The sequence below is a fragment of the Aythya fuligula genome, chromosome 23 (assembly GCF_009819795.1).
Source record: "Aythya fuligula isolate bAytFul2 chromosome 23, bAytFul2.pri, whole genome shotgun sequence".
Classification (NCBI taxonomy): Eukaryota; Metazoa; Chordata; class Aves; order Anseriformes; family Anatidae; genus Aythya; species Aythya fuligula.
In genome coordinates, this window is record NC_045581.1 from 103,235 (window position 1) to 126,511 (window position 23,277).

The 23,277-nt window shown below is 39.8% G+C and overlaps 1 protein-coding gene across 1 annotated transcript in view; it reads left to right on the plus strand.

Moving 5' to 3' along the window:
• Positions 1-2,834: 2,834 nt before the first annotated feature.
• KDM1A (lysine demethylase 1A) overlaps positions 2,835-23,277 on the plus strand; it is a 52,707-nt gene continuing 32,264 nt past the window's right edge. Inside the window, exons 1-7 of the mRNA XM_032202098.1 lie at positions 2,835-3,122; positions 5,819-5,984; positions 10,787-10,846; positions 14,364-14,497; positions 18,640-18,718; positions 19,567-19,659; positions 21,814-21,920. Of these exons, the coding sequence (XP_032057989.1) occupies positions 2,835-3,122; positions 5,819-5,984; positions 10,787-10,846; positions 14,364-14,497; positions 18,640-18,718; positions 19,567-19,659; positions 21,814-21,920 (927 nt within the window). The remainder of the gene's footprint in view (positions 3,123-5,818; positions 5,985-10,786; positions 10,847-14,363; positions 14,498-18,639; positions 18,719-19,566; positions 19,660-21,813; positions 21,921-23,277) is intronic.

Consider the following 23,277-nt stretch of genomic DNA (forward strand, 5'->3'; position numbering starts at 1 on the left):
GCTGCAGTGTCCCAGCACCGGAGCAGCCAGGTGACAAGCTGCTCACCTATACAGCGACCAAAATCTTTTCACACATCTTGTAGCTCACGCTCATATAGGTTTCGGGTAGTTACTGTTGATTTTTCGGCATCCTCATCTTCCTCCTCCTGAATCCCTGATGGCCCAGCATTGTCGTCTCTATACCTAGATTTGGCAGAAGACTCTCTGCATTCTAAACAACTTGAATCTCTATACCATTTTTTCACCTTCTCTACAGGGGCAACTTGCACTGCTACAGCTCATTTCTCTGACCCAGCTACAGGGTCTGCCACAGGGGTTGGAGTACCCTCTGCAGGGTCTACTTGCACTGCTACAGTTTGTTTCTCTGACCCCGTTACAGGGTCTGCCAGAGGGGTTGGAAACTGAAACCAGGACACCAAGCTAGCATGCATGGCTATTAATGCGTTAAAAGGCACAAAGACTCTAGAGATTTCTAAGTTTCCTTGGAGATACCTGGTATAACCAAGTGTTCAAATCTTCCCCCTCAGCGCCCAAACGATGGGGGGAATGGGGGGAGGGAGAAGAGAGGCTCAGCTTGTTGACTGATCCCAAAAGTCAGAAGGTCCTCATGATAGTATCTTCCCTGACATCCCCTTTCTCTTAAGCCAATTTATATTTTCAATTTTTTAGGTAGAGCTTGAGTGACTGTAGTCATGCGTATCTTGGAAAGGTATAGGCTCTGAGAAATACAGAGCACATGCTCAGTGAGGGGTGGTCACACCTTGGAGGTGTGTTCTATTATTATAACAATATTATAAATGAGCAAAAGTTCACTAGAGTACAACATTTTGTCAAAAACATGACAAGTGGTTGGCTCAGGGTAGAAAATGTGCAGATTATTGGTCTCTGTGTGCACAAGAACAACCAAGTCCCCACCTGGTCACAGAGCCTAACCGCGGAGTCTCCTCTCTACACTCCATTCTGTTCCTTAGAGTCAGCATACCAGGTTCCCCCAGTGCAATACCATCTACAGTTGGAAGCCTATGGAACGCTTAGGTAATGCAGCTACACTCCATCCTGAAAGCTTCTTCAATGCTGTACATTTTCTTTAAAATGTGAATATTAGTTTAATTTTCCTGGCCACTTTAGGCAATTACTCCACAGTGGTGTCCCACAGGGATCTGTCTTGGGACCAGTACTGTTTAATATCTTATACAATGACATAGACAGTGGGACCAAGTGCACCCTCAGCAAATTTGTAGATGACACCAAGCTGAGTGGTGCAGTTCATATAACTGAAGAAAGAGATCCCATCCAAAGGGACCTGGACAAGCTTGAGAAGTGGGCTCATGTGAACCTAATGAGGTTCAACAAGTCAAAGTGCAAGGTGTTGCACCTGGGTCAGGGCAATCCCGGACATGAGTACAGACTGGGAGAAGAACTCATTGAGAGCTGCCCTGCAGAGAAGGACTTGGGGGATCTGGTGGATGAAAAGCTCAACATGAGCCAGGGCTGCACCAAAGGAGGAGTGGCCAGTGGGTTCAAGGTAGGTGATTGTCTCCCTCTACTCTGCCCTTGTGAGGCCCCACTTGGACTACTGCATCCAGGTCTGGGGCACCCAGCCCCAGGAGGATGTGGGGCTGTTAGAGTGGGTCCAGAGGAGGGCCACAAAGATGATCAAGGAGCTGGAGCACCTCTCCTATGAAGAAAGGCTGAGAGAGCAGGGGCTGTTCAGCCTACAGAAGAGAAGGCTCTGGGATGACCTCACTGTGACCTTTCAATACTTAAAGGGGACTTATAAAAAAGATGGAGAGTGACTCTTTGCTCAATCAGATAATGATAGAACGAGGAGGAATGGTTTTAAACTCAAAGAGGGGAGATTTAGATTAGATGTTAGGAGGAAATTCTTCACTTAGAGGGTGGTGAAGCACTGGAACTGGTTGCCTAGAGAGGCTGTGGCTGCCCCATCCCTGGAGGTGTTCAAGGCCAGGTTGGATGAGGCCCTGGGCAACCTGATCTGGTGGGTGGCATCCCTGCCCATGGCAGGGGGGTTGGAATCTTTGAGGTTCCTTCCAACCGAAGCCATTCCATGATTCTATTATAGGCAAAAATGTTTCCCTTTCACCAGCCTTGGTATGTGTCAGCACCTCATGAGGACATACTGCTAACTAGGACTGCCTAGGGAAGTTTTTTATTTTCCTTGGTTGCCAACAGGTCTTGCTACTTTTTATCCGGATTAGATGTATAGGTGGGGAAATTGTGGAAGAGCTGCATGCAGAGGTAAATTTACGGAATAGGCATAAAAGGGAATCAATAGGCATTGTTTCAGCTTGCTAAAGTAATTGGAGGTTTTTGTGAGACTTGCAGGACAGAGAACCAATAAGGAGCACTGCAGGGCCAGAGGAGTAACTGGGAATTCCCTTGGAATCTGCCCTAGAGGGGAATAGTTATTTGTGAATTCAAAGCAACCATTACATCTGTAGTAATGGCAAGGTACTGCCAGCAGCAAGATCAAGATGCAGGTTGGGCTGATAGTGTTGCTGGCAGCCTCCCTCTCAGCCGTCTCGTGCCAAGATCCCAGGAGACGCAGGGCTGAGGTGAGCTCTGGCACCCGGCTTCCTCACTGCGTCCTTCCCGCGGGGCCGCTCGCCCCTGCACCACCTCACCCCGTCGCGGAGGCTACGTCAGCAGGCCGCGGACCGGAGGGCGAGGACGCCATTTCCGCATGCGCTGGCAGCCGCCCATACCGGAGGCCCGGCGCGCGCGTGCCACGCCCCGGAGGTGGTGTAAGGGGGCGGTGCCGGTGGCCCTCTCGCGGCCTCCTTTGTGCGGGGCGGCGTGGCACGGCCGGGGCGATGCTGTCCGGGGGGAAGAAGGCCGCGGAGGCGGCGGGGGCCGGCGGCGAGGGCGGGCCCGAGGCGCCGGTGCCTCCGTCCGGTGCCGCGGGAGCGCTGGGCTCCTCCGCCGAGGGCGGCGGGACGGCGGAGCGCACTCCTCGCAAGAAGGAGCCGCCGCGGGCCTCGCCCCCGGGCGGTCTGTCCGAGCCGCCCGCCGCCGGCGCCGCCCCGGCGCCCGGCGCTGAAACCACCGGCATCGCCGAGACCCCGGAGGGTCGCAGGACCAGCCGCCGCAAGCGGGCCAAAGTAGGTGGAGGGGCGGGGTAGGGGTAGGGGTAGGGGCCGGGGTCTGTCGTGTGCTGGGCGGTGCTGGACTGGGGAGGGACCTGCGAGTGCCCTGTGCGTCAGCTGCGCCTCAGCTTTCCGTAGGCGAGGTTGGAGAGTTGGGGCGACGTTTGTGTGGAGGTGAGGCTTAACTGTGAAATCTATACGTCTTAAGTAGCTTCCAATAATTTAGGCTCCCGCTCTGCGATTTTTATGCTTTCCTGAACGTAGGAGAACATTTCTTGTTCGTTAAACTTCTATTTGGAAACATTGTTGCAGAAGACTTTGAAGAACTTGGGCGTGCCCACAGCTGGTTGTTTTCGATATGGAAGCTGAAATTACTTCTTAGAGACTGTTGTGCTGTAGCATGGAATGTCTTGCTTTTCAGAGTATTTACATGATGTGGTAGCCAGACTGGTCCTTTGCATGTAGAAACTGCCAAAAGAAGTTAAACTGGTACAGCCTCGGAGGTGGCATACCTGGATTTTCCTTACTTTCTAGTGCTCTGTTAGCAAGTAAGAATTCATTATTTGTGATTGTGTTTTGGTGATGCTTCTCTGCATTGACACTATCTGTTAACTAAGGACGTTAATCTCTTGTAGCATGGTATTCCCATAATCACTTCAAGTTAGCGCAAGGTGTCACTGTATTAATCAGTGTAAATGTTTCTGTTGTGAAATCACTTGAGGAGCTTTGCCAGCTTGATTGTTCTCTGAAAGCTGTGGGAGCTCAAGGAAGAAGGGAGACTTTAGAGGGCTTTGAGGCAGTTAGTTTCTGTTGGTTTCAGGTACCTGTGATGCTGTGAAAGAGAGCAGATAATTGAGTGTGTTAGTGTTTTACTGAACTTAGGCTTTGCTGTGCACACACTTTCCAATGTTGCTTTGATTTGTTCCCATTAACGCCCTTCCTTAATGATCAAACTCTGTAAAAGTGAAAGATTTGTTATTCTTGTGATGAGAAATGCAGTGTTCATCTCATGGTAGAAGCTGACCTGTAGGCTGTTGTAGGGACACTAGCAGATGTTTTCTGTTTAGTTTTCCAGTGACTGCATATTTTGATAATGACTTTTTTCTTTTCCAGTAACCAGGGAAATTTAGTAGCAATATACAAGACTTTTTTATTTTGAAAAACGGTTCTTGGAAAAAGCATCTGTTTTTGGGATTTCCACGTTCATTTTAGGTAGAGCAAGCTTCTTTCTGAAACTAGTAATGTTATTTCTTTTTACTGGAGAACAGAACAAAATATGTAGCTGAAGAAGGCAAGTGAGGGTTATCTTATCTGTTACCTGAATCTTCACTGTATGTGATCAGATGTTTACTCCATTATATCCTCAGAGGGTTATCATTTAATTATTTTGGCTCTTAGATTTAAACAAGAAGGCATGGGAGTAGAGAGGGAAGACATGATTGGAAGGCATGTAGTGGACTGAGATAGGCACAGTCCATCCCACGTGCCTGCAGTTACAACAACTCTCTTCATCAATGGAAGAGCCATGCAGTGGGGTATGGATAGCTCTTAAACATAAGATTTGTGTTACCGAGTTTTTTCAGGCTGGTAGACAACTTTTTGGTAGCACTTCTTTGCATTTTGTTCGAACTCTGCATGTTTAATATCTGCTCTGTGGTCAGGTACTCAGTAAGTTCAAAATTAATCCTGAATTATCATCAGTGATCCTGTTTCGCATTGTATCTTCTCCTTGGCATTCATTTTAGTTCTGTAAGTTATCTCTAGCAAAGCACTTAGACTAAATTTGCAGGTGTGAGTGGTGCTGTGGTAGTCTCTGATACCCCCTCTGAAGTATGACTCCTGCATCTTGAAGTCTTAGTTGAGAGGTGGCCAAATCCAACATACAGTTTTGAAGAGACACTGCAAAACTGGAGCGCTGGAGAGAAATGTAGAGGTGCATTTTTCAGTATTTGATTTATGTGGGGACACTAATGAGAAAAGCTAGATGGCATTGTAAATTACAGCAGTAAAAGTATGGGAGAACCAGAATAAGAGAGATCAGATAAAGTCTGGTTGTGGGTTGTGTTTTTTTCTTTGTTTTTAAAGAGGAAGCAGAACTATAAAGCATCTGTGAGCTAGCCACAGCTTGTTCTAGCAAGTAAAAGCTGAAAACAGGAGAGAGGTTTTTCTCTTGAGCCACCAGCGTGACCACTCTGGACAAGAGGCAAATGTGACCCTCTGTACCAGGGGAGGTTTTCCAGTAGGTAGAATATGTGCGTAAGCTATGTTTCTGGGAACATGGCTTCTGTGGGAAGAACTGTGTATGGTTCTTATTAGCCTTGTCTGACAGATAAATTCAAATTATAGATGGGACTCATCCAATTTTTCACCCTTGAGTTTGACAGGGAGGTGAAGGTAGGAGAGAAAACTACAGAGGTTAAATCATGAAGCAGACTTAATGGATGCATACAGACTTGCCTAGATTTTAGGAAAAAACGCTTTCTGTTGGACAGTTGAGTGCTGAAGACAAGTTCTTTTAGTGGAGATGAAAACATGGAACCTGTTAAGCTATCGAAGACCTGTATAACATGGTGCCTGAGATAAGACTCTGGACAAGGTAACTTAGGCCTTTTCTTTGAGTCTGTATGCAGCAAAATTGCTTACGGTGTTCATTTTATTATTGGACTTGCAGACATCTTCATTGTGTTTATAGTCTGTTGTGCTTTCTACAGGTGGAGTATAGAGAAATGGATGAAAGTCTTGCAAACCTATCAGAAGATGAGTATTATTCTGAAGAAGAGAGAAATGCTAAAGCTGAGAAAGAGAAAAAGCTGCCACCACCACCACCACCAGCTCCTGCAGAAGAAGAGAATGAAAGTGAGCCAGAAGAGCCATCTGGTAAGTAAAGAGAGACCTTCTATTGTAGCACTATATATGTGTTTTGTTGCCAGAAATAAAGTGTGGCCATGTGCAGCGTGATGAATCCCATGTCTGGTTTTGATTGTTCTATGCTTTTTAGTTTTCTGTCCCCATGTGTGGAAGGAGGGTAAAAATGTGGAAGAGTAGCCTAAAGAAGATGGTAATGTGTGTAATATAATCCTAAACTAAGCTGAACCTCTCATACTGTATTCTTGTAAACCTTATTGATTTGACTTTAGAAGCTCATTGACCAGAATAGCTGCTTTGGCACTTATCTGCCGCACTGGCTCAAGTGCAAATGTTAATTTATTTGAGAGAAATAATGTTAGATTTATTAGGGAATTGTTGTTCAGGAGAGCTGATTTAATCCATAGAGATTTTTGTGGCTTTCAGTTATGGATCTAATGTTAATTTCTGGTTGGACACTGCTTAAACTTCAGGACCTTCCTCATTACCTTTGACAGAGTTACAAAGCTTTGCTTTACACAGGAAAGGCTAGTCTTGTTAATGAAGCAGTTATTGTTTTTCATGGTATTAGCAGTACCCTATCCATTCTTTAACTCTGTTGTATTTACAGCTACCAACATTTGGACTCAAGTTGATGTATCATAGTAGTGTTCACAAAATCATGCTCTTGCAAAGTTTAGCTGTCAGTTTTCACAATATAATGTATGTACTCATTGGTTTTAGATGGTAGTTGAAATCTAATAGTTGAACTTTTGCTGGTTAATCACTGATGTGAATAATTGTTGGTCTTCTGTTCTGCTCTTAATGAGCTGCTTTTTGTCAGGCAGGTCTGAGCATGTAGACAATGTGACTGATGTCACTTTGGAGATACTTACCGACAGTTTCAAGAAATACATTAAAAATCACAATTGTTTTCTTTTGAAACTGATTTAACTAATTATTTATCCTAGACTTTGGGTTTAATTCATGAGATATAATATTATATCATTCTCCGTGTATTTCTCATGTGCCATTTTGTACCTAGAAGAATGATTGTTTAATTCAGTTTAAGGCATCATCAATGCGGGACTGCATTCTTCCTTGTGAAGGAGGAAACATAGGCAGTGATAGGCTCATGCTTCTTTGTACATACTACAGTCCGTTAAGCAGTTGTTCTGCAGGCACCATGTTTAGTCACCTATATGAAAATCAGTTTTAAATCAGGCCATATATAGATGGCTAGAAATAACACAGCTTCAGGTCATTATATCCTTGCTAGAAATCATGAACATATGCATGTTGGAGTGATGTAGGACCAGTGTATGAAAGAAGACAAATTTTCAGTTGTCATTCCGTAGTTACTCTTAATGTGTTGTTGAAGGCTTTTGAAGGTGTGTGTGTTAGTGTTTTTGTCTATTTTCTAAAATGCAGGCATCAGAGCATCAGCTCATCTTACACTGGATGTTCAAGTATGTTGAAACTTGTTATTTAAACGTTAGCAAGAAAAGGCATATAATCTGCTGTGTATTCTCATAGAAACGATTATAAGTGAGCTTTTCTCTCTGTCACTTCTTTGAAGCAAAAACAGAAGTGTTCAATAAGAAATAATAAATAGGATATTAATGCTAGGGCTGGGTTACATTTTGAAAATTACGCAAGATACAAAATATAGCTTGTATATTACTGTTCTTTTATTCTCAGTGCAGGCTGTAATAATTTAATTTGTGTATAAAGCCTGCCAAACTACAGGTAACGTGGTAAGGATGTAAAGCTCTTGTGTTTTGAGTTGTTACCTTTTGTGTTCTAAGTGCAACCATAAAAATGTAAATGTTAACAATAGCTGGTATTTCATTAGTCTGTACTCATAGTTCGCATAAGAAGCAAAGTTAAGTTTCACACTTCAGGTCATAGTGAAATGTTGGTCGTAGTGGGGTTGGGTTCCATTAATATGTTCAGCTTTGGTGAACTACAGATGTTTTGGTTATGCAGATTGTCATAGTCTGGATTTGCAAGATCTGCTACACATTAAACAGTATTTCATGATTAATATAAGTTAATTTACTTAAAATCTCTACTTTTTTGTTTGGGAAATATTCTCTGATAGTAAAAATAAAATAAAATAAAATCACTTCTGGTGCTGAATGACATTTGAGTTCTTGTTTGCCAGGAGCCCTTTTGAAATTGAGGAGTTTTCTCCTTTTTTTTTTTTTCTCTTCTAAGGATCTTTTGTTTGCCTCTACCAAATTGGATTTTCATTTTTGTCCCTCCTGAAGTTTTCCTTTACCAGCTCCTGTCTTAAGTTTTGTTAGTATTCTTACTTTCTAATGATCTTGTTTCTAGCTGCTGTCTTCCAAAGAACTGTGAACCCAAATATGGTTCAGATTTGGTGGTGCTTTGTCTCTGCCTTTTCATCTGAATTGTCCATTTTCCTATTGAGATTTATTACTTGGTTTTAGCCATCCTTTGCTGCTATTCTTTATTTTTACGCAGTGGATGATTGTATGAAGTGGACTAAAACAAAGTAGACTCTTTTCCTGACCTTATTCCAGGTTACCGTTCAGTTCATGGTCCATTATTCTGTTGCCTTGCCTCTTTCAGCAGATTCTGTTCCTGCAAGTCATGCTCAACTGCAATAGTTTGGTGTTAAATGGATTAGTACTTTGCTTGCTGTTTTGTTCCTTTGCAGGTGGAATATGATTTTCTTAGTGGGAAGGAGGGAGAATCTGAGTGCTAGTGTGCCTTGTTTACATGTTTCCCTACTCAGACTGGATAGTGTTTAGAATTTTTGAAGCAAGCAGTAGTTAGTAATATTTTTTGACTTAATAACAGCTAAACAATTTTCTGTGTTAACACAAGAAAATATTGACTTCTTTTTGTAGTGATACTAAGCAATTTTGTCCCCTCTATTCACTGTCTGTGATAACAAATGCCACAGACTGATGTCTGCATCTTTGCAATTCCTTAACTTATGAAAGATGAAAGTGTAACTTTTAGTGTAATGTAATGGCTTATGCTGGAGTGTAAATATTGATGTTCGATTTATTTTCTTGCAAGAATGGAAGCAGGTCCTGTAATGCTGGAATAAGTTCCCTGCAAAGTAAAGTACTAAAGATGTAAGTGAAGTTAGGAATTTGATCTTGCTGTTGCAGATGCATTAGTCTAGAGAATCCCGATTCTGACAGGGAAGCCTGTCAGAATGCAAATATTTGTCACAATCTCTTTTGTGAGTCTGAACTTTCCTGCTAGTAGGGTGTTGCTAATAAATTGCTTTTGTTCCTCTACTGTAACTTAGTGAAAATGGCCTCCTTGTTTCAGAGCCATATTAAGCAATATGGTAGACAATCTTTTTAAAGCTAATTAAGATTTTAGAAGCCCAGTTCTTGAAATTGTAGTGCCCTAAGGCACTCAGTATACTCAGTAAGTCTGTGGGGATCTTTACAGAATTATACTAAAACTGCTTGAAACCTTGTTTATTATTTTACTTGTAGACGTATAATGTTACAGCATGCTAGATGTGCATCTAGATTATCAAAGTATGAGAACATTTGGTTCATTAGCTTAGATTAAATTAAACCATTTTTATATTAAGTTAGGGTATCCCCTGAGAGCTTTGAATTATATTTGGCAAAATTGTTCTCCAATCCCTAGCTGTAGAGTAATCTTAATGATTGTGTATTCAGCCTCAGCTTAGAACTTGTCTTTATGTGTTTGAAGATGGCACTTTGAGTGGTCATGGTCTAGGAAGTGACCGTTTGCTGCCTTGAGTTCAGAAAACACCCTGCTTCCTGACTGTTAAAGCACTTGGTTTGAAGTAGCCTTAATAGAGGTGTAGATGGGTGAACAGTGCTCAGTGGGCTTGGTAGTGTTCCATGGCTTTCTGTTCTCTGGAGGTGATGATGTGACCAGTATTTGGTTGTAGAAATGAGTATCACTTATGAGCTAAACTGGGAGCTAGCTGCTTCTGTGAAGATTAGCAGCATGAAGAAGGCTATGTATATTAGCTTTGTTTCTGTAGACATCACAGCTGTTTTAGAAATACTCTGTTCTAAGTTGTGTTGGAGTCCTATCAAGGCTGCTGTTTAGGATTTACAGTCAGGCTAAGGTAATACAGAGGCTTGTTCAAATCTTTCAGATGAGTGCTTCGCCTTTCCTTGTGTCTCCAGCTCTGGATACATTGAAAGGCTGATGTCTTTCAGTGGTGGGTATTGATTACATTACTGATCTGTGGATCAGCAGTATTGACATATACTTGACTTAGAGGTTGTGTTTGTTAGAGTATTGCTGGTGTATCGAGGGCTCTGAAGCCAAGGTTCTGAACCTTTCATATAAAGTCCCTTCATCAACCTTCAAGGAAAGGTTTTGTAGCAAGGAAGGAAGAGGCTCTCTTCAAAGTAAGAGGCTTTTCAGAACGGTTTGAGCTATACCCTTGCATATGAGGAGATGCAGGAGTCTCAGGGGAAAGATTATCAAATTCTTATGGTTCTGATGGTATCCATCTACCCAATCTTGGCAGTAAGAAATGTAATCTTGTTATTCAAATCCTAGCCATTAATGAAGTTGATCCTAAGTATTTAGCCCCTAGGAATGCTACATATTGTGTACTTTTTTATTTCCCGAACAAGTCTGATGTGAAGGATCCAGTAACACGGATAACACCTTAGAAGACCACAGAGTTTGGTGCCCTGGACCTAGGTTCATGAAGATGGGATTCTCAGAAAATGGGTTTAGTTAGTTGGTGAAATTTAATACCTAAAACGCCAACTGCCGGGCCTTTATGTCCAGTATGGTTTAACTTATGGAGTAAGGTCCCTGAGTTCTCCTCTTTCCTTCCACAGGGCAAGCAGGAGGACTTCAAGACGACAATTCTGGAGGGTATGGAGACGGCCAAGCATCAGGTGAGGGTGGCATTTGATGCTTGCCACTTAGGAGCAAGAGCCGCCAAGCTAGGGAGTGATGCTTGCAAGTGCGCATGGGTGTGGGTGTCCAAAACTTAGCAAGAGGTGCAGGAGTTGTTTACTCACCTGTTCAAAAAAAAAAAAACAAAAAAAAAAAAACAAAAAAAACAAACAAAAAAAAGTGAGGGGTATTTTTCAAAAAACAGTTGAGGTCTGTAGTGAATACAGAAAAGGACACTGACCTATGTTGAAATGTCTCAGGCCGATCTCTCATCCCTCCTTTCCTCTCCATGTTCAGAGGAGTCCAGACATACAAAACGATAATTCTTATTTAGACAGTTTTTAACAGAATATTTTAGAAAAGCCCCGGGCTTCAGCACAGTAGTCTCTTTTTTGAAGTTGCTGAAAAAACATAGTGAGCAGTACCTTTCTTTCCCTCTATTTTTTTTTTTTTTAAGGGATTGAGTTTGATATGAATCCCAGTGGTTAGCCCAGGAGATCTATCTGTTGGGGAGGTCAGTAGTCTGCTTTTCAGTGGACTGGGTGGCAAATTGTGTTCAACATTTGATCTAAGTACTGATGTCAGCAGTATGCACTTGCTGTTTAATTCACATAATTGATATCCTTACTCTTAGGTACTTAGATTGCTGCTGAAAATCATCCTCCAGCTCTGCCACTTTCACTGTCACATGAGGAATGAGGATTAGGGTTTTAAGCAGAGGAGTTGAAGGCTCCAGAACCTTTTCTGTACCTTCAAGATGTTCTTTTTGAAGCAAATGCAAATTGAGAAAATTCATCTGTGTGTGCATCCTTGCTGTTTATGTAAAGGAATCTATGTTTTGGTTCTTACCATTCATACAGAATCACTCATCACTCACACAGAATTTCTGAATATTACAGATTGTGGACTTGAGGATGTGTTGCCTATTTCATTTTTAGGCAGGCACTCACTGCTTGGAAATTATGCATAATATGCATTACATACATACGTTGAGGGTTTGCTTTAGTAATTGACTGATTCATTAGCCAAATAACTTTCCTTTGGAGTGTTTTTCATCTGCAGATGTTTCAGTAAGTCTTTAAATGAGCAGTAGCCCTCAGGATTTCTTCTGTGGGGGAGAAAGACTATCAAAATTTCAGTACACTGGTTGCTGATACTGAATGTCAGGAAGTGTTAAGTGTGTGTGTGAATGTGTGCAGAAGAGTTGTTAATTGAGTCTAGGCAGAGCCATTCCTACGCTCTTTAATAACTTGCCTGCCCCAAGGAAAGCATATGCAATTCTGAACTTGTACTCCTTTTACCATGTTCCTTTTGTGAAATGCAAAATAATAAGGGGGGGCAGGACAGGGGGGACTGTTTTATCTGCTTGAAAGTCATTTAACTTTGAGATGTATAGTTGCAAAATTAAATTCAAGGACATTTAGTTTTTAACATCTTCTGGTTGTTGGATAAATAAAGTGGTCTCTTTGCTCATGATACATAGGCTTTTCCTAAATTCGTGTGTCAAATCCTGTTTTGTTTTTTGTCTAAACTCTGAATACCAGCGCTCATCTTGAGCTGTTACTAAGATTTTTAGTTTTACAGTTTGGGTGTAGTCATAAAAGGTGTGAATTTAAAACAAAGAAAAAAAAAGTAAAAAGAACCAGAGTTTTCTGCTATTTGGTCACTACATGGCAATCGATACATTTTAAAAAGTATCTTGAGAATGCCCATTCATTTTAGCATAAGCTTGTAGAGTGAGTCAGTTAGACATTTTCAATATTCCTTTAATTGGCCATTCTCTAAAAAGTGTGCTGCTGAGCTTTTTGCTAACAATTCACGATCAGTTCATGATGCCTTAATATCTGTTATATTAAAAATACCAGAGAATGGTAAACTTTGGTTTGCATGTAATGTTATAGAGATAATGGTTCAGCATATACATTCATATGTAGGTATCTGCACATTTGGTACAATGTTAGACTGAAGGACAGATAAAGGGATGAGGATTGTCTGTTACTGGAGAAGCTGAAGCTAGCACTGCTATGCAGTTCTCTTCCATAGCTGAATGTTACTGTCCAGAAGCATTACTGGTGTGTCATCATTTCCTATCATTAATTTCAATTTACTTTCTTGCAGGGCTTTATAGCCTATGTTTTTAATTTCCTCTTGTCAAATTCCTATAAATAATTATAGACAGTTTTCTTTACCTTGGGCCATCACACAGCTAGTTCTTCTAATCTTTGTGAGTAAATTTTATTACCTTCACAAACATTTTCTTGCTTACTTTTTTTCTTCACCTTTGGGAAGTAAAAATGCTAATGGTGTGTATGGTTGCACCAGAACCAAAGGAAGAGAATTGCTGCATTTCCTCAGTACCGTGGCATGGGCATCTCTGCACTTCAGACTTTAAAACAGGTCTCTTGGTTAGTGGAATACACACTGTGAGCTTACATATTCTGTGACTACAATTTTCAACAATTCCAGTTTCAGCAAATGATCTTAACCTTGCTGCATTACTTGTGTTCTTTTCCCCCTCGGGATGTATTGGCTTATATCTTTCAAGACCTCTCTTCTGTCTGTCTTGATCTTAAGTTACTTCCTTGGACATCTGAGACTTACATAGTTCTTGCTGTATTTGACATCTCAGTATTTTGTTTTGCTCGCTGTGCCTGCAAGATTCGCTCTGTGCTCCATTTGTGCTGTAGCACTTTATGCAACTGTAGTGCTTTATGCCTTGGTTTGTTGCTTTATAACATTCTAATGAGATTGGAGCATGTAAGGTACATAACTGCATTATTAGTTCATAGCTAGTATTTTTGTTTGAATTATGAGGCATACAGGTTCCTTTATGAACAAAGTCTTTTGACATAAAATGTCTACTCTGTTTAACATTATTTTACACATGGAGCATTTAACATGAAAAGGTAGAAATCTGTTGCTGTTTGTAGGTAGTACTTGAGGAGGGGAGGGGTTCTAGGAATAGCACAAGTAGGTTTATATTTCATTGCAGTGCATGTTGTGCATATATATAAAAATGCAAAAGAAGAACCTAAGATGGATTCCTCTAGCTTGAGGAGAAGATCAGTGCAAATGAAACCCTTGGAAACCAGGTGAGAAGGGCTGTTGTGCTTGTATCTTATAGGTCTTTTGGTTTTGAATGGGCTCCAAAATGTTTTTCATACTCTGACAGAAACTAGAAACTACACAAATGAAGGACAGCATCTAAAACAGCTATGATTTATTGTTTTTTGCTGTCTTTGCGTTCTGCCATCCCCTTTTACTTTTCAGGTTGTTTTTGCCATAGTATAGCTTTTTCATTAAGCCTAGACAATATCTGTAATTCAAAGAGTTGTTGATGTGGGAAGCAGCATGTCCTACAGAAACAAATAAAAGGATTAAGTGAAAGCATGTCATGAAATCAGCCACCATGTCACCTCATGGCTATTCTAGATACCTTAGCTAGGAAAGGTAGGGTAAAAAAATACGTAGCAGTTCCTTTGCAGTGCTTGTAGACAACTTGTCTTTTTATTGTAGGTGTGGAGGGCGCAGCTTTCCAGAGTAGACTTCCACATGACCGTATGACATCTCAAGAAGCAGCCTGCTTCCCTGATATAATCAGTGGGCCACAGCAGACACAGAAGGTGTTTCTGTACATCAGGAACCGCACCGTAAGTGTATTGTAAAAAGTATTGATGATAAAGGTATAGGGCATTTGTGTAGCATTGTACCTTGCAAAGAGTTTTTGGCAGTTACCATGTCTAATAATTAGTAGATGTTTGCGGTGATGGTGGTTCATTTCTGGCATCCTCTTAAGTTGTTAAAGAAGGTATTACCCAGTCCTCGATTAAGGCAGTGCTCTGAAACAGTGTAAGTAATCTACAGTGTATTTACAATATCCAAAACATGGTCATAATGACATCAAAACTATGTGATTGAGCTCCTACAACTTTTAAATAGCAAACAGAGCATTCATACCAATTTTCTATTTTTGGTCACAGCTTATAGTTTCAGTAGGATACTTGTATTATTGCTTAGAATAAGGCAAAAAGTAAACCCTCTCAGCTTTTGCTTATTTTTTTTTAACTAAGAATTCTGTTGCTGTACTCAGACATCAAGTCAGTTGTGTTGCTTATTCTCAGAATGGAATAGTTACTTTTCAGCTTGAATTTCATAAGAGTTGTCTCTGAACAAATGAAAGTCTGCTTCTGAATGTTTGTAGAATCTCTACTCGATACAAAACTTCCATGCTGCTTAAAAACAGAAGGAAGATACAATGTTAACATAATTAGTTGGAGAGTTTATTCAAGCAAGCCTGAAGTTTAAACCTTAATAAAACTTAAACAGTAATACTGTCTCTGAGGGTGATTCTTTTAAATTGTGACAGTGTTTTTAGATTCCTCAGTATGCAAACAAGATTCAGCACTTTCCCCTGTACTTAGTGTTTTAGAAAACACAATATTAGAAAAATCAATAGTAGGAAAGCAAAAAAAAAAAAAAAGTTAATTTTTTTACTGGTACCATATTTAAGAGAGAAAACAACTTACAAACCACTTAATAAAGCCTCATGCTGAAAATCTTTGGAAAAGCAGCCTTTCTTGACCATAAGACAATGAAGTTTTTGTTTGTGTTCCCATACTTTTTTTTTTTTTTTTTTTTTACACACTTGAGATTGTGATGCCCCTTGACAGTCAGTTAATGACAGTAGCATCCAATTCTTGAAGAATTACTCAGTTGAAATTTAGGCATTGTGGACATCTTGCTCAGAGTGACTTCTGACTTTCCAGTGAAAGTTCTTCTAAGTTCTAGTTCTAACTGAAGTTGTAACTTTTGGAAGGGAAGTCATGAGACATGTTTGTGAAGACCACTTAAGAAGCAGAGTCATCAAAATTCTAGTAGCATTAAAACAGACTAAGGGAAGCCAAAAAATTTGAATAACAGTTTGCACAACGTGTACAGTGATAAATCCCTTTACAAACACATCAGAAACAGAAGCCTTCCGCTGACACTAAGAAATTACTAGGATTTAAAGGAATGCTTGGAAGGAGAATTTTCAGGGTTGCATTAGCAAAAATGTGTCATTAATCTTCTGACCTTAATTGCTATGGAGGTGATTAGAGAAGTTCCTAGGCAGGAATCCCTTTCTTGATTGGACTTGAGTGGATCTTCTCCAGTCAGGCTAGCAGAGGTCATAGAATAGCAGATCAAGTGAGTGGTAGTATAAACCCAGTGCCCAGCAGGTCTGTGGAAAAGCTATGAACTGCAGCATGCATCCTCTTGCTTATAGCTGGCACAGTACCAAGGAATTTGAAAATATTGACAAGTGCATGAGCACTCAGTTCCAAGGAGTTAGACTAGTGAGTCTGGTATTTCCAATGGTAACAAATGTAGAATCAAGTGAATGACCTGGTTGGTGAAAACATAATTTGGAATGCTAACGGTAGGCTTTGTAAAGGAAGGTCATGCTTTTATAATCCACCTGAGTTCTTTGAAGGTTTCCATACGAAAGTGGGCGAAGGAGATCCAGTTAATGTGATCTTCTATATCCCCTGGAGCACCCCTCCCCCCATGCTGTGAAATCCCATGCTAAATTACTGTTTGTTGAAACAGATCAGAAATATTTTAAGGCCTGCACTGCTCAGCGTATTCATGAAGGTTTAGTTTTAAAAACTAGAACTTTTAAAAGAGATGGTCATTTGTCACACATACCAAGTTATTTTTAAGTCGTAAAATTTGCAGCTGCAAAAAAATGCTGAAGTCTCTTATGTGTAACTGCACATAAGTAATATAGCAATTGAAATCAATTTTAAATAAAAGTAAAGTTACATGGACAAGGGAAAGTAATTGTATATATACATAGCAATTTACATCTATAAATACAGGTTATGGTCTTTGAACTCTTTCAATTGAGAATGAAATCTTAGAGTTCTGGTATGTAATATTATGAAATAGATTCACGATCAAAAAGGAACATCATTAAATTACTTGGTAATAAGTAGAAGTTATATGCTGAAGATAAAATTTGCCACAGTTGGCCTCCCAAATTATATGGAAACTTTCCTCTTCATTATGTTAGTATAATCTCCATTTTGTGTTATCTATGAGAAGCTAAGAAGTTCACTAGTGTAATTGTAGAGAAATACCCAAAGAAGTAATCTTGGAATGTAAAATGGTGTGGATATGCTATGTATGACCTAGAGTTACATACTGAACAGCTAAATATGCTTTCAGTGTCATGGAGTAGTTCTTAGGGAAATGAATTGTGACTAATTTTATGACTCTTTCTAGCATGAAATTACATTTATTTTGCACTGGCAGTTGTAATTCTATTTCTGCTTTATTTTGAAGTGTAACTGTCATCTAAAATTCAGTAGTGTCCTTAAGAGTATGTTTTAACTTTTGGTTAGCCCTGAAGCAGTCTGGCAGATGGTCTCAACGATCTTCATTAGATCCCTTTCAACTGAACCGTTCTATTCCCTGTATGTACATGGTCAATATATTCCATGCTGTTGTCTTATTTTTGGATGCTTAAAGATCTGAGATAAATTGACTTAATTAGATGACAGTTATTTCTGTAGCTTTTACAAAAATTTGAAATTCAATGCTGCAAAGTCAGATGCTGGTTAATATTGCTGGCTAATGTTGCCAGCCCAATTAAAGTATCACACAAAATACTGGCCATGCAAGTGGAAACTCTCACAGAATCATAAAACAGTTTTGGTTGGAAGGGACCTCAAAGATCATTGGGCATGGACACCTTTCACTAGACCAGGTTGATCAAAGCCCCTTCCAGCCTGGCCTTGAATGCTTCCAGGGATGAGAGTACCCACAGGTTCTCTCGGCAACCTGTTCCAGTGCCTCACCACCCTCATAGTGAAGAATTTCTTCTTGATATCTAATCTAAACTTACCCTGTTTTTGTTTAAAGCTATTACCCCTTGTCCTATCACTGCCCTCCCTGACAAAGAGTCCCTCCCCAGTTTTTCTGCAGCCCCCTTTAGGTACTGGAAGGCTGCTGTAAGGTCTCACCACAACTTTCTCTTCTCCAGACTGAATAACCCCAACTACCTTAGCCTGTCTTCATGTGAGAGGTGCTCTAGCCCCCTGATCATCTATGTGGTCCTCCTCTGGACTCATTCTAATAGCTCCATGTCCTTCTTGTGCTGGGAGCCCCAGAGCTGAAAGCAGTACTCCAAGTTGGGGTCTCATGAGAGCAGAGGGGAAGAGTCCCTTCCCTCGCCCTGCTGGTCACGCTTCTTTTGTTGCAGCCCAGGATACGGTTCGCTTTCTGGGCTGCAAGCACACATGTCTGGCTCACGTTGAGCTTCTTTGTCCACCAACACCCCCAAGTCCTTTTCATCAGGACTGCTCTCAATCCATTGTCTGCCCAGCCTGGTTTTGTGGTTAAGGTTGCCCTTACCCAGATATAGCACCTTGCACTTGGCCTTGTTGAACTCTGAGGTTTGCACGGCCTATGTCTTAAGCCTGTCAATGTCCTTAGAAGAAGGCTCCATGAAGCATTCTGGCTCTTATATTTGTGTGTTTTTTTTGTTTTTTTTTTTTTTCTTTTGGTATATGCTTTCTTTTACATGTGATTAGGAGGTTACTAACTTGATGTATTTACACCTGTTTAAAATGGTTTAGGTAAGTAAAATGGATTGTATTGTACATTAAAGAGCACTGGAAGGTAAGGTGCCCTGTAATTGGTGCATGTTGGATAGCATATCATCCCTTGTCAGGGTTTGGTTACAAATGTGTACGTGGAAAACACTTATTTTGTTGCTTAATAATGTGTCTTACAATTTGTTTAACAGCTTCAGCTCTGGTTGGATAACCCAAAGATCCAATTGACATTTGAGGCAACTATCCAACAACTAGAAGCACCTTATAATAGTAAGTCAAGCTTTTCACTGACAAAACTGTACTTTATATATTATTTCAGTTTTTCAGATTTGGGAAAAAGCAGCTCAAAGTCAAGAGAGGACTTCAGATAGGTCCTTTTCTTAATGTGCAATGAACGCTTGGCGAGCGTTTGGCTACAAAATGAAATACTGTAATATGCTAATGTTTCAAAGTTTGTTCCTTTAGTAAGGAAAAATATCCATAGCGGAATTCTCGAAAGCTGATAAGAGATGGGTTGTTACAGAAGCTTTTTGCAAGTAAATTCACATGCAGCTTTTAAATTTTGTTACAACTTAATGGTGGTTCGATGTTGTGAGTTTCTTGTTTGTAAGCTTTCTGGATGACATTCAGAAGTTGCATTAGTCTTGAACAGTGTGACCATAGAAAAGACAATGCAAGAGCAAGGAGCTACAGCCTGCAAATATAGGATCTCCCATCATTCTCAAAAAAAGATTTTGATAAACTGGAAAAGAATGGAGGGCAGCTATAAAAAAAAAAAAAGTAGTTAAAAGAAAGTAATGCTGAAATGAAAGCACATGCTATCAAGTATTGCAAAATAGTGAATTATCAGTGTTACTAAAAAGAGTTCAGTGCTGCCTGTTTTCCAAACAATATTTAAAACTACAGTATAGCATAGAAAACAATTCATGGTTTCTAGAAAGTTTTTACCTCTCTCTTCTGTCAGGAATATGGATTCTTCAATAGAGCAGCTGGGGGTGCAGAAATGGATGCGTTCAGTGTGATTTTGCTGGGTTGCTGCTGTGACATGCTTGGTTGTGAATGTTTTTAGTTATGTGCTGCTGAGCATACAGTAATCTTAAAATGTTACAATTTTTTAGGTGATACGGTGCTAGTTCACAGAGTACACAGCTATCTGGAGCGGCATGGACTAATCAACTTTGGTATCTACAAAAGAGTGAAGCCCCTTCCAAGTAAGGAACTTGAAAGCTGTGTCTAGATGGAGTTTTGCTTGTATTAATCTTTGATCTGATTGGACAAATTTTGCAGCACCTTTTGGTCTATTTCTAGGATTGTGGTGCTGTGACAGTAATTAAGGCCTACAAGACATCTGGCTAGATCTTCACTGTCACTAGATCTTCACTGGAACAGGCTTTCCAGGGCGGCTGTGGAGTCTTCTTCTCTGGAGACATTCAAAATCCACTTGGATGCGTTCCTGTGTGACTTGATCTAGGTGTTCCTGCTCTGGCAGGGGGATTGGACTAGATGATCTTTCAAGGTCCATTCCAGTTCCTAACATCCTGTGTTTCTGTGATGTTCATGGTTTTCATTCTGGCACGGAGAAGCCTTGTGTTGCTAGGTTGAGCACTTTTAAGAGGGAAAAATCTTAGCAAACCTCCTGTAGATAGTTCTATGGCTGTTTAACTGTTTGAGTTATCCTATTCTATCTAGTGAGTTACCCTATTCTCTCATTGGAAGAACTAGATAAAAATACCATATTGTACTTAATTCTCTTCTTTGTAAAATTCAAGCATATAAGCAGTTTCTGAACTTGGATGTCCTTAGAGCCAGTGAAAAGGTGGCTGATGAAAAATTCTTACCATGCACGAACAATTACTGTAATATTGGGACAGACTGTAAAAACTTTGGCATTACTTAGGCATACCAAAACTTAGCATTCCTATTCTGGTGTCATGTGTTTCAGCACCTGAGGTTTGAACTGGACCTGTTGGTCTCTGCAATACGTATTAAACCTGCTCTATGTTTTCTGCACATGTGGTATAAAGCACAGTTCATTCTTGATACTCCATATTGTCTGTACAGTTGGTGTTCTTCTAATCAGTTATTGTATAATGGCAGTTTATTGGTAATGTTTAAAAAAAAAAAAAATCCAGTTTCATAGGCAAATTTTCTTAGGAAACTTTGGAAAATTGGTTTAACTTAAGCTGGCCTCTTCATAAGGAAAGGGGGTAGTTAAAGCTTGTAATGTAGCGACTGTCAGCTCACTGTTACCTGCCTTGGAGGTAAGATAATCCAAAACAGCATGGGGGGGGGGGGTTGGATATCCTTTGGACAACAGAACCCCAACTTCATGAGGAACAAAATGCAGTAACTCCCAGCTAGTGTAGTCAGCATGGGTCTTTCAGAGCTGTTAGGTCAGTGTGTTCTTACTTGGCCTAAGCATATTCCTGTAGGGGATCTTTACCCCAGGTCTGATTCGTTTGCTCTCATCTATTGATGACAGATATCTAATAAATTAGCCTCATTTATAAAATTGATTTTTTTATTTTTAGGTGAGGACTTAGAAGACCAGCTTTCATAGCTGCTGGTGGTTGTTACTTCTCTGGAGACTTCTAGGAGTCTTTCTCTCTAATGTGTTTGTATATTGAATGATTTCAGTAGATCTTGTTTTCAATTTCTACTTCTTCATAAAGCAGTCACTGCATATAAAGTTTGAAGAAAGTTAAAGGGTAGTTGACAGGTGCAAAATGAATGACTGATGGAGAATGACCATGAAGTAAACTTAACCTGCATTAAAAGGAATTTAGATGTTAACAGTAGCTAATGTCTAACATTAACTAGACTAACAGTTATATAAAGTTTTATTCATTCAATGATAACTAACTTGAAATAAGCAGAAAATTCACAAGACACTGTGCTTAAGTGTTCCTGTAGGATAAGAGATGCTGATGAACACCTTGATTCAGCTCCAAAGCTTTCCAGGTTTTGTTGTACTGGGTCAGGAGGAAATAAAGCTGTGATACTTTGTAGCAGAGAAATTAGTAAGAATCAGATTCTTCAAATAGTTTTTTTTTTTTTACTTGTTTTCTTTCTTATCATAGATGTGCTACTGACCAATTTCTCTTGTACTTGTCTAATGAAACAGATACAAGAACATTTTTGAAGTACTTTATTGTTACCATATTACTTACATATTTACCTCAGTTTTATTTCTGTGGTTAATCAGTTTGTTAAAAAGCTTTTACTGCATGAATTGCCAATGAGAAGAAAGCTGCTTTTCATTCCTGATGTCTCTTAGACACAACTTGAACTTAACTGCTTACACTGTAGTGATGCACATATATAGCCTATGACTTATTTTTTTTCCTTTCTTTTTTTCTTTCCAGCCAAGAAGACAGGAAAGGTGATCATTATTGGTTCTGGAGTCTCGGGGTTGGCAGCAGCTCGCCAGTTGCAGAGTTTCGGGATGGATGTCACAGTTCTGGAAGCCAGGGTATAAATATCTGTGCTATTTTACTTTTATAATGAAATGTAAGCAGTAACTGCATTTGGCACTACCATAAGACTAAGTATTCCAGCAGCATGACCAAAGATGGGTAAACTCATTTCTTGCAACCAGATGGAAGGTATGGGAGTACTAAACTTGTCTTACTAGAGAACAAGTGTATATGTTCTCATTAGGAGTTGACTAATGCTCTCTCAGGAGAGAACTGTATAGTCAGGTGCTAGTGCCATATGCTTACCACCAGTAATATCTGGAATCTTCTTCCTTTGGTGATTAACTGATTTTTTTCATTGGAAAGTAGAATACAAGTCTGTATTTCAAGAACTTAAATATGTAAAATACAATTATTTTCTGTAATTCCATTATGTAGTTAGGTGGGGTTATTTGTTGCACTGTTCAATTAATCATTTATTCATTCTTGTTTATTACTGCGTTCTTTTATAACCAGCTCTAAGTAGAATCTTGTTGACTTGATTTTTTTTCATATCTAGTCAACTAGAAACAGTTTACTACTAATTTTAATTAATTGAAGCCATAGACTAATTACTTTGGAATTTATCTTTAGTTTACTTCCTGATTTCATTTTGTTAATATGCTTGCTTGGACACTTCTAGCACAGATTGTGTGAGGTTGTTTCTATTGAAGTAATGTGTCAGACTTCTCTTTTGCTAGCTACTGCTCTTATTCATAGGTAGTAAGAGCTGCAGGCTATGTGCTTCCCAGTTCGCATACCACTAGAGCAAAGGAGAACACAACGATCTAACTGTTTAGATCTCTCTTGCACACCTGAATGCATTATGTTTTTTTATTTTGTTTCTTAAGATGGAAGTTAAGAATCCATGGTGTAATTTGGGTTTTGTTCTGTGCATCTGATGATGGTTTTTTTATTATGACAAGTACATAAATTTGACAGAAAGATATTTTAGAATCTTAGAGTTTAGATTCTAGAGTTTTAGAATCTTAGAATTAGAATCTTTAGCGTTATTTTTGCTTTTTTTTTTTTTTTTTAAGGCTGTTTGGTGTTTTCATTCATTAAGACTTCAATGATTTGGGGGTAACTTCCTTGTGTCCACTTGTTTTCTGAAACTTTCAGACTACCAGTAATGTTTACATGCTTCTGAATTTCTGATTTTATTACAAAAAAAAAAAAATCAGAATTTACAGTATCATATGAATTAGTAGCTGTATCGGATATTTGCTCCTAGTTAATTGATTTTTGTCAGGTAACATCCTACAAGCTGGACTGAGTATAGGAAAATAAGGCCTTTTTGCTTTTTTTTTTCCTAAGTTTACTATGGTAGGAACAGCAGAAGTGTCATTCTTTAGTCAGTGTGCCAAGAACAAA